The following is a 12,434-nucleotide window of genomic DNA, read 5'->3' as shown; positions in this document are numbered from 1 at the left end:
ATTATGTTTGGACTACTGTACTTTTTTAAAGGATACTCTCTAATAAATGCGCAACAAAACACATTGTACATGTTGTAGTAGAATATATTATTCGAGAAGGAAAATACCAGTAAGAAACATATTTTTTTTTTAAATGAGCTTATTGTTTTATATTTGTCATTTTAGGGACTTTTATAGTTCACTTTGCGGTATAGGCTTTGTTCATTGTTGAAGGCCGTACGGTGACCTAAAGTTTTTAAGTTCTGTGTCATTTTCTTTTTTATATTATATTCAGGAAAAACGTATTTAAGTAAAGAGGTTACTGTTAATTCAACCACTGTTTTCGATTTTGTTTATTTATTGTGAAATGGCAGTGGAATAGGTAATGCAAAACTTTGAAATATCAAATTGCATACAGTTGTTTGTTTTTGTTGATAATACATGTACAGTTGGAGATACGACGTCGTGCTTTATCTATTTATCTAGGGTTGGCGTCAGTGCAGGACATAGCCTTAGCACCTCAGAATACTTATAAGGTAAACGTCAAGCAGCATGGCTGTGTTCTTTCTATATTACGATAGTTGATTTAGTCCCGACAGTATGCATTATTTATTGTATTAAAACCGCATAACATATACTTGCATATTTTTTTTTAATTACACATAATTCAGAATTTACAGACTAGGATATGTTTTTCGTTGTTTGTTATATTAATTTTAATAAGCAAAAGTAAATATAGCAAGTTAGAATATGTTATAGGTTTCGAATGGCTTTTCAGGGCTCGGACAAAAACAATGAAAAAGGACGCACCCCCAAAAAAAGTATATATTTTAGACTTGTTCCTTCGCATAGGTGAAAGATCATAAAGAATAATTGAGTAATTTTGGTATCAAATTATAGGACTTAGATTAAATGAATAAATTTCTTAACTGATTTTTGTGAATAAGCAGAACGTCCAAGAGGAGGTTAGAGTTTACTGCTAGATATGCATCACTTTCTGCCGAACAAATCAACAGCGAGTCAACATGGCACTACTGGGAGTAGGACACTATCGGTAAAATTTCAGACTATCTGATATCTAAAGATCTTACAAGCCGTTAATGAAGGGAATCATTGATATGTCGTAGCAGTCATCCCTTTCGTTAGATTGACCGTAAGTTAAGCAAAACAAAACCAATAATGTATTCCTTGACTTGAATGACTATTACTTTATTTTGAACTATAGACAAATGAATTCTCACTGCTTGAATTTGGAGATTTTGAGATACATATAGTAAGTGAGTCATGGTAATCAATTAGTCGGTTTTATCGTATCTTTTGTAGACAATTTTCTATTACGAATGCTGGATAAAAAACATGCAGTAGGAAATGCTATTTGTACATGTTGTAAAACACAAAAAAACCACCAAATAAGCAATATATTTTGAAAAAAAATAAATACTGATGTTTCTTCCATTCCCAAAGAAGCTTAAATTCAGGGAAAATGTTATTTAGGCTAAAGAGTTACTGTAAATGCAGAATAATTTCCATACCATTTGCATGCATGTTACATTTTTTTGGAATCGCAATACATAAACTTGCCTATTTGTTTTCATTTTGAAAGGACAAACAATATTTGAATTATCATTTTCTTTGTTTGGTATAGTATTTTAGTGAAATGAAGAAATGAACATATAGCTATTTATAAAAAAAGAAGATGTGGTATGATTGCCAATGTGACAACTCTTCACAACAGACCAAATTACACAGAAATTAACAACTTTAGATCAGATAGATAAGTTTGGTTCTATTAAAGGTTAAGAACCGATTACTGCCCGGACAAAAAGAACTTACCAGAAAATAGTACATATTTTGGACATGTTCCGACACCTTGGTGTAAGATAAAGATATGTAGAATAATTTAACAATGCAAGGCACTCTTTGACACTCAACACAAATCTGGTGTTGGGAACCGGACTTTTATTTGGTTTGCCGAAAAATAATGCTTGGTTACTGTGTATCAGGTACATGTAGATTTGAATGCAAGTAGATGAATGTAATTAGAAAATATATCTTAATAGCGCAACAATTTACATACATATATTAAAACGTATATGTGTACTTTAATAGTATAATACTTTACAAAATTTACATTAGTTTTTTAATTTGCATTTGCTCACATATGGTGTAAATCAATTTGTTTTTTATATCAACCAATAAGATTTCACTTCCTCATTTTACGTTGTTGACTCTTAAAATATACTAAACACCATATACATTTACAAATAACTTTTTAAAATTACGGAAACGTTACCAACTTATTGCATTAGATTCTCATTTCTTCAATTAATTTATGTTCAGTGATATATTAAATATAAAAACCTAATAAAAACTTTGAAGAGCTGAGAACCAAAAAATCAAGAATCAGAGCTATGCATGCGGGAAATACATTTCGTAATTGCAAATGCTTTGACTTTTTTAAAATTACAAAACGGTACCAACTTATTGCATAGAGTCGCATTCTACCATTAATATCTTTTAGTGATATCCAATGCAAACATATTTCAAAGTCCAAAACCTAATAAAAACGTTTAGAGTAGAGGACCAAAATCAAGAATCAGAGCTGTGCATTCGGGAGATACATTTCGTTATTGCAAATGAATTCGAAATTTTAAATCATTAAATATCAATAGAACAATATCCATAGCGTTATGCCAATACTGAAGCTGTAAGTAGCTAGCCGTCTATTGAAAACGTCTATTTTAAATTCCCCCCTTCTTTAATAATGACGAATTTGTTCACACTAAACATGAGTATTTTTCCGTATGTTCAGACTACATTCACGTGTGTTTTAATTATAATCAATATGTTTTCGTTTATGATTGTTGTATTGAATCCATTACCATTTCCCTGTTTATTATAAATCTGTTGTATGATATATAGATATAATTTTCGTATTGAATAGTTTGCTTTGAAATGATTATCTTTCAATCCATGCGTTATTTTGAAATTCGTAAAGGACTGTTATTTTTCAGAAATAATATTTCTTATGAAAGTTAACATATTGAAATTCGATCAGCATTAAATGAAACATTTTTTGATTGTAGTGAACGCAATCAAACTTATTTTTTTTACAATAATAGTCTAATTGTGAAAATGTTAACGTGTGTTTTAATTGTTTAAAAACACTTTTTGGCTTTTATTGGGAAACCCTTATTCTGATTTTTTCCAATTCTTTTGACTATTGAATTAATGTACACTGAATTTGGTTGTTTTTTTCTTATTCATAAGTTACATACCAAGATATCATCAGCCCAGCAATCAGTACTTCGGTATTGACATGATTTATAACAAACTTTTTTACGATTATACGTTTATCAATTTAGACATTATAAAACAGGTTTTTACTCTCTCATACTAAGTTGACCTTAACAAATTTGATATTTTTTATGTCCATTTTGGTCTTCTACTGTTACAGTTCTTTTCTTTACCTAATTTTCAAATTATTGGCCTTGGGTGATATTGATAAAAGTAAATCAGAAAATGTTTCGGAAGAATAAGATGATTAAGTTTTTTTTTAATTTAATAGCACTTAGTCAATACTGTAACTGGGGATCGAATTTCATCGGTGCTGACACGATTCAAACAAACAGTTCTAAAATTGACCATTAATCAATTTAGAAATTGTAAAAAAACAAAAGTTTCATCTCCAGCAGAAAAGTTGATCGTAGAAGTTTGAGGATATTTTTGTTAGGTCCTTTTTGTTTACATAGCTTTTCTACTGTTTCGATTTTTCACCATTCATGGCTTGAAATATTGGGCTTCAAGTGTTCCAAATGAAGTTTAATTCAGAAAATTATTTCTGGCGCATGGAATGTATAAAGTTGTGTGCCTAAGGCGTACTGACATCCACTTAGACAACAACAACGTCAAACTCGAATTTCAATTTTTTATTTCTTCAGACAGAAATGAAAACAACTTTGCAAGCTGATGCATTTTGTACTGATGTTTGAAAAAAATATGTATTAATTGACATTGACTTTATTATACCTGACAAGTACATTTGGTACTTGGGGCGGGGTTAGCTAAATATGACAGGCTGTATTAAAAGGGAATAAAATCCGGAGACTGTTCATTCTGTCAATATTTTAAAAGATGGGTTTACAAGTTTTAAGGTAAGACACATTAAATTAATAAACATTAGACCAATAACTGTTATGATTGAATTTTAAATTGAAAAATAAATAAATCGAATTTGATTTAATTGATGTAGAAATTTTATTCAGATCAGTTAAAAAACAAGCTTTTTTATGCATTATTTAATAATGACGATAAGTGCATACACTAGTTATGGTTAATTTGTTTTTGTATGTTAATGTTTTGTCTTGTCCTGTCTTGTCTTGTTTAATTTTATCATATTTTATCTTTAAACTGTTTTTGTTTTCATTTTACATGGCAACACCATGTTTAAGAAAAACGTGATATTTGATGACGTATGGCATTGTTCAGGATTTAGGATAGTATTTCATAAACTAGATATTGAGTTTCTGTTTGATGTATCTATTTTTTCTTGTCTTGTCTTGTTTTTTTTGTTTCATTATATTTTAAAGTTGTTGTTTTATAAGAAATGCCACGTGGCAACTCCATGGTTAATAATAACGTTTTACTAGACGACATTATGTGTTATTGTTCGCGAAGTAAGGCTATTTCTATCCCTTTGAACATACGAGTATCTGGGTCCCCTTTGTTGTAATATCTACACATTGAAAATTATGAGGGGAGTTCGTCATGTTCTCCGAGCACATGATGATAACTGACATTTCATGTGCTTTTATCGTATGGTCTTTCAACATAACAGAAAATACCAAAGAGAATATGAAAACACACAAGTCGAAAAAAAAATCATGGCAAAAATGAGAAATGATGAAAATGACAAATATTTTTCAAAATACTATATAAAGTTACTTAAAATATACCATAAGAACCCAAACAAAAAACTGGGTCCTCCTGAATGGTATTTAGATACTGTTTCACACATGGCGCCCGTCGAATTGATTATGCAGGGCAAATACTAATCTAGTATAAAGTTTACTCGTAGATATCAAAATTAATGAAAACGGGACCTCAGAATGGCTACGATAATTGAAAAAAATATGAATGGTCATCTGTGACACAGAAGTTTCGTGACGGACATCATGATGACACTTGTTTGACTTCTGACGTGGTGACTTTACCTTAATCAATAGGAGCCTTTTGTTCAATAGCTTCCTTGTATGCATAAACTATCAATCAAGAACATCATGATAGGAAACGTAAGCTCTCAATTGCGTTGACAAGATAGACGCCATTGAAATTAATATCAATTAAAATGTGGTATATTACAGATAGTGTTTTCTCCCACACAATTACACAAATATTCTATCTACTTATTCTTTCTCTACTTTTTCTCAAAAACTAATGGAAGATATATATATGTTACAGATTATGTGCTGTTATACTTGTCATCATAGCATGTCTACAGCCAATTATAGCATATGTGAGCAACCGCTGTTTCCAGAGTAATCGAGGGTTATCTCATGGCTGTAATCTCTCTATATTACGCCGGTTTCCTTACAACAATGCCTTCGTGAAACCATGCAATCGTCATAACATTTGCTACCGTTGTGTAAGTACTAACAGAGCCTTTACGAAAAAAAAGATTAACCACTTCTTCATCACTACTGTACTATACATGTATGATTCCGATGTCAATACACATGACACGTGATTTAGGACTGGTCTTCACCAGGAACATGCAAATCATCTAGTTTTTGAAATGCAATTGATAACGCCAGTAAATAAAACAAAAATATAAACAGACAACCTAAATGGTTCAAGACCAACTATGCATACGGAATTCTCAACACGTAACGTATTCAAGTAAAGAAGTATTATGCTTTATGGAGGTAACATTATAATTAACAAAATCGATATTGTTCCGGTGAAAGATGTATGTGTCCGATTTTTGTTTCCTTTTTAATTATACATACTATTTATTTGTAATCAGACACTTTATTTTGTCGTTATTATCAAAAAGAAAACACGGACGGTCCAATGATATAAAAAAAATCTAACAACAAATGGTCCAGATACTTTTTACACTTCATATCTATTTTCAGGGTTCAAAATTTAGTAAAACCAGATTATACTGTGACCATATTTTCTTACATGACATGCTGGAAGTATGTAAAAGGATGCCATATCTAAGGATAGCAAGATGCAAATCATATGCAGGCCGTGTATACTATAAAGCTGTTCGTGTTGGAGGTTTATTCTTCTTTAGAAAGACACCAAAGTACGAATGTAGCCAACGCTGGGTGCGCAGTTGTTTTGCATGATTTCAAAGTCATCATGTTATAACAATAAATTAAAAGAAAAAAATAGAAAAAAGCCTCATCTTATCAATAAAATACTAAGTATGGTATTGTCGCTGGTAAAATGGGCCACTAATTCCAAATTCTCAAACGGGGAAAGATTTGTGGTATCAGCAAGAATCTGTTCCTTTGATTTTTGGCATGTATAGATAAGGCTATTACATCTTTCTTGTTTGAACACACATTCTATGCTTTTCATTTTGTTAGAATCACATGTTTTTACATTTCGAATGGTCGAATACCTAACCATATGGTGAGGTACGTCACTGTACACTGAAAAAGGTGTACGGAAGACAATAATTCAATAGCGTTACAAGTCTAATGATACCAATAAAATGAATTATTGACTTTGAAAAGAAAGTTTATGTACATGTGTCTAGTATACAAAACAAATTCTGCATTGATTTTAATTTGAAGTTTTATATGAATATGTCTTTAACTGATTGTACATATTTCATTCATTTAGGAAAATTGAAAGATTATTTAAGAAATTACAAACAGCAATATCAAAGAGCTGTTACAAAGCAATCTCTAATTAAACTTTGAAGTGATGAAAGTAATTTAAAAAAAGATTGAAGGATTGATTAAGAAAATTTTAACAATTCCCGAACATTCCTTTTTAATTCCATGTCATAAATCAAATTCATTTTTTTCAATTCTTGGAAGGCCGTTTTAGTGTTTATTCATATAATTATATAAATACAACTAAGTAAGCCGAACAATCTCTTAGATCAAAAAAGGGTTTTTATTATGAAACAATGACATAAATATTGCAAGTGAGACAGTTTAGGATTGAATAACAAGTGAAACGTAAAATCAATGTCATCTCTCTTTGCAGTCCTCTTTGGTTGACTAATTTATTTTTTAGCTCTAATCTTTGATGAAGGTAAAAAACTATGGATTATTAGAAGTTTTACTTCAATTTATAAAAGTATTTTCAATATTTCTCTAAATGTAGGAAATATAAATGAAAAGTCCTTTTGCATGTTATGCATGTTTTTTATACATGTTATGAATATTTGATATACATCCACTTTGCGACAGCTGGTCTGAATCTTGTATTATGTTTGTATTCAAATATACATATACATATATGCATGCATTTGCTTTATCATGTTCATTGCAAGTTGACAATACCATTGTACGCAAACAAATATCTGGAATTTTCTTTTAAATTAAATAGTATGTGCCTTTTTAATACAAAGATAATTTTAAACCGGTGAGAGTCTTGAATATGGCTTACGAGAATAAGTAGTGTTCAACAATTTTGCGAAAGAAATCATTATTTTGGATTGTTTAACAATCAACTTGTCCGCAACTGCAGGAAATGGAGATTTCTTCGAAGACGAATTCGCCGTTGTAACAGAAGAAATAAATAATATGAGACATATCAAAGTGGGAAAATCGAGAAATTACTGTTTATGAATTTCATATAGCAATCAAAAATGAAGTATTAATTATCTTATTCAAAATTCGCATTAAATTAAATCAAGTTATTTATTTACATTTTTAAGACATAGATAACATTTTGATAGCTATTATTTGTTTGTTTCTTTGTCCTGTATGTTCTCCCATTTTTTTGTATTATAATCCTGTCAAATGGTGTTGTCATTTTGGTGTTATATTCAACATTGCCATAAAAGTGGGAGGTTTTGCTAGCAACAAAACTAGGTTTAACCAACCACTTTTTCTTAAAATGTCCTGTACCAAGTCAGTAAAATGGCCATTGTTATATTATAGTTCGTTTCTGTGTGTCTTGCATTTTAGCGTTGTGTTTCTGTTGTGTCATAGTTCTCCTCTTATGTTTGATGTGTTTCCCTCAGTTTAAGTTTGTATATCGGATTTTTCTTTCTCAAGCGATTTATGAATTTCGAACATCGGTATACTACTGTTGCCTTTATTAATCAATAACAATAAACAAACTGCATTTTAGCATGAACTTATTTTCTGCGTCTTTTGATTTTTGCCATGGCGTTGTCAGTTTCCCATTGTCTAAATGAGTTTTGAATGTCTAGATGATTTAGTCTGCCTCTGCTTATTCTAATTGATGAGTTTTTCCTAAACTTTATGGATAAACATAAGCCATATGTTTCAAAAATGAGTAGCGAGACAAGATCTACATAAAGATTACTTTACTTGTAGATGAATTGATAAGTCGTCTTCTTCGAGGAGTTTCTGAGCTAAGGTTACGATTTTTTTCGTGCATCGACAAAAGCTATAGAAGATAAAGTGAAACGGTAAACAGAAAAATTACCAACAATACAGGTTTGACAAAAAAAAAAAACACTTTTGTAATGAATAATATTCTAGTCTTAAATGTTTTAAGTGTCCAGTATTGAATATGGACCTAGATGGACGACACATACTACTAACAGCATTTAGTAAATACGTTTCTCGTAATACATCGTCCACAATCGTGTTTGTATAGGGTACAAATGGCTGCTCTCGTTTCCATTGTTTTAAATTGTTTAAACGAAACATATATCAATAACTGATAAAAACATGCGCTAGTTACATAGAAAATAAATGTACAATATATAGATGTTCAAGAAAACTCACTGTTCAGTGAACAAATTTAGCTTAATAAATGTATTTTGCATAAATGTTCGGGGTATTTGTACTTGTATAAACTTTTATTTTTTAACAACTAAGTTACATACAGAAGACCAGCTGTCAGTACTATTGTTTTAATTATTTCTAAAATAAACTACATGAAAATGTACTTTTAATATAATATTCATATAATTCTAGAAAAAAACACTTAATCAAAGTTCATTCAACATGTTCAATAAACAATTCTTCAATAAACCAATGCATTAATATACATTTATCCTGCAATCGGGTGTCCTACTATACAGATACAGCCCTACAGATATCGCTATGCTGTATCTGTATACTATACAGATATCGCTTTAATGCTCCGCCCACTACCGGACTGAGTGTTATTTGAACCTTTGTGACCTCAGAATGTGTATTCCAGTTGCATTCCAATGACGATACGATGACAATTGTCGATTTCAAACTTGACTATGTGTATGATTGTGTTACAAAATCAACCATGTAATTTTGGATTTTAAACCAATAAAAATTACTTACTTACTTACTTACTTACCATGTCAATTTCAGCATGCATGTTTAGTGAATGTCAAGTCAACTCGTACACTTCTGTTTTCAAATTTGACAATGTTTTGTTATTTGTTTTTACTGTTGAAATTAGTTGTTATGTTAAAATTCATAATTATTCACCTTGAGTGTTGACCATTTGAGATTCTTTTTCAGCGTAATGTGTGATTTTGATATTACTACGCGGGCCTCAAGGGATTACACATCGAAAATAAATGTTAAATATGTTAGTTTTCGTGTCTTTCAAAACACAAACAATATACAGAATTATTTGCAGGATAAAGACAATAACTGTTTAGTGTCTTTAAATATCAGCTGTATTTGTACTCGGCTCGAAACAGGTGTAGTAGCTCGTTAAAAGCTCGCATACACCTTGTTTCCTAGCCTCGTACAAATACAGCTGATATTTAAAGACACTAAACAGTTATTGTCTATGTACCAGAAAGTTAGTCTTCCGTGCACGATTTAATCATTTTAACACACAAATATCGTATAATCGTCATTGTGTATGTCTCTTTCTGTTATGATATACAAATATTACAGCTAATTAATTGCCGTTTTTTGAAGCCGTAGTTTACCAATTGTCACCTTATAGTAAACAATCAACAAATACGCATGAATATTGAGCACATGTATAACATGTACAGTCAGATAATAGTTTATTTCAATGATAGATCAATGCTTATAGCGAACAACGGATTTTTACGAGAGGGTCACGATTAGTTAACTTGCATAAGGAAAAAATCTCGGCGAATCGCTTCCTGGAAGCAAGCAATTAAAAAAAGTAAACTTCTTCTAAAAGTGGACAAATTAAAGAATTTTCTTCAAAAAAAAGTATGTGTACATAAGAGTTATAATGAACAATCTCCACTTAGTTATAAAAATATGCATATTTAATTTTTTAATTTGAGGTTTCATATGACTTTAAATTCCTGCGTAGGGCTAACGTTTTTATTTTCTCTGAGAAATACGCAAACTACAATTTAGTAAAACATTTTAATAATTTAATAGTGATCGGCGTTATAGCCAATAGCCAATAGGGTTCCTTTGTTTCAATTTTCCATCACTAAATACAATAATTTGTTACAGAGGCACAACCACGTACTATATAATGGGGCTGGGTCATAGTATGTTATTCTGGTTCTCAATTTTTGAAGAAAAAAAATATATTTCAAAACGTTAGAGAATAAAACTATTATTATGAATAGTTAAATAGATAATCGGATATTCCGCGTAAGAAATGGCAAAATACATAGGACTCTCTTTTTATATAGTGAAAGTAATTAATCGTTGAAAACATGTAAAACGTTACTTCTATTTATCATACACCGTAACAATTCATTTTTTTCTTGCTTCATGCAATTTCAGTAATATTTGTATTGTACCTGGACAATGATTTCGATGGTCTATAATTATATTAAATAGTGAGTTTTATTTCACATTAATTAGCTCAAGGGCCTAATCAAACATAAACACAAACGAATAGAATATCTCACTTTAATGTTGGTTAAATAGGAGAAAATAACCCTGCATAATTTGATTTTTTGACGGTATATAAGGCAACTAATGCATACAGTTTTTCTTGTCATATAACATTCTAGAGTGTCAGGATTACCAAAAGAAAAACCGACGCGGTCTGTTAAACTATAAAAAAAACATTAAAATATGCATTATATATAACGGAACTAAAAATTAATGTTATGGAATAACTTTTTTTTCGAATCATTCATCTAATTGTTTTGAATTACTTTCGTCACTTCATGGTTTACATGGAGATCGTTTTGCAACAACTTTTAGATTTTGTTGTTTTCTATTTTTTTCAAATAAATCCTGTATTTTCTTAATCTTAAATGCATGAGATTTGTACAATCAGTAAACATCATATTCTTCTTCAAATTAAAATAAATGTTGAACATGATTTATTGACTTGAATGGGTAAGTTTTACTATACAGCACATGTACAGAAACTCGTTTGAAAGGACATTCTTTATCTCTTTTCCATATCTCCAGACATTTACGGCTATTGTTAAAGAGAGGCTAAAGATACCAGAAGAACATTCAAACTCATAAGTCCGCATATCTCTTCCGTATACGTTGACCTTATCACGACACCTGTTGTTAGATATTTCGACAATTTAAAATGTTTGCATCATTTTTTTTCTGTTTACTGTTTACTGTTTAGTCCATTTTTGGTTATATCCTTTTTGGCGTGGCTCGGAACTTGTGTTATTGTGTTATGGTCATTTTTTTGTATTCTTGTCTTTCATTTTTGCTTATGTGCTTTATCTATATGCCATTTAGTTTAGTTTTTTGTTGGCATATTTGTTTGTGTTTGTAGTGATTACGACTATAACACAATGTTGACTGCTTACCCCTATTTTTCGACATTTTTTCTTTTATGTCTGTTTGTTTTGTTTAAACATTGTTGTCAATATAATTGAATTTTTTGCGACTGCTATGCAAGTGAGAGGTTAAGCTAGCAATAAAACCAGGTTAAATCCACCACTTTCTACCTAAGGAAACGCCTGAACCTAGTTAGGAATATGACAGTTGCTATCCAATCGTTTACTGTGTTTGAGATTTTGATTTTGCCATTTGATAAGGGACTTCCCGTTATGAATTTTTATTAGAGCTCGGTATTTTTCTTATTTTACTTTTTTTAAAGGGATAAAGGGATAACATATTTGTTCCAACTAGAAAAGATAGTATATGATAATTTATGCGTGTAAAACACATCACCGAGGTGAAAGTAAAACAACAAAAATACCGAACTCCAAGGAGAAAAATATATAAACAAAGAAAAACAAAATGGTATATAGACAAAGCACATACGCAAAAATAAAACACAAGCGTACAAAAAAATGACCACAGCAGAACAACACAATGGCGGGATGAACAGGTACCGAGCCACGCCTAAAAGATGTTACCAAAATGGACCAA

General features: G+C 30.5%; 1 protein-coding gene across 1 annotated transcript; it reads left to right on the top strand.

Annotated features, from left to right (window-relative positions):
• The first annotated feature begins 4,085 nt into the window (after positions 1-4,085).
• On the top strand, positions 4,086-6,335 carry LOC134690060 (uncharacterized). Its single transcript, XM_063550033.1, has 3 exons — positions 4,086-4,133; positions 5,440-5,623; positions 6,117-6,335. The coding sequence occupies exons 1-3, from the start codon at positions 4,114-4,116 to the stop codon at positions 6,333-6,335; spliced, it is 423 nt and encodes a 140-aa protein (XP_063406103.1). The 5' UTR covers positions 4,086-4,113.
• The last annotated feature ends 6,099 nt before the right edge of the window (positions 6,336-12,434 follow it).

Source organism: Mytilus trossulus, chromosome 11 (assembly GCF_036588685.1).
Source record: "Mytilus trossulus isolate FHL-02 chromosome 11, PNRI_Mtr1.1.1.hap1, whole genome shotgun sequence".
Classification (NCBI taxonomy): Eukaryota; Metazoa; Mollusca; class Bivalvia; order Mytilida; family Mytilidae; genus Mytilus; species Mytilus trossulus.
This window is presented reverse-complemented; position numbering and strand designations above follow the sequence as displayed.

What these genes read in the sequence shown, in the direction of transcription:
- LOC134690060 (XM_063550033.1), top strand. Translation starts at nt 4,114, where the DNA reads ATGGGTTTACAAGTTTTAAG. An exon ending in ATGGGTTTACAAGTTTTAAG is followed by an intron (nt 4,134 to 5,439) that starts GTAAGACACATT and finishes TATATGTTACAG; the next exon opens with ATTATGTGCTGTTATACTTG. An exon ending in ATAACATTTGCTACCGTTGT is followed by an intron (nt 5,624 to 6,116) that starts GTAAGTACTAAC and finishes ATCTATTTTCAG; the next exon opens with GGTTCAAAATTTAGTAAAAC.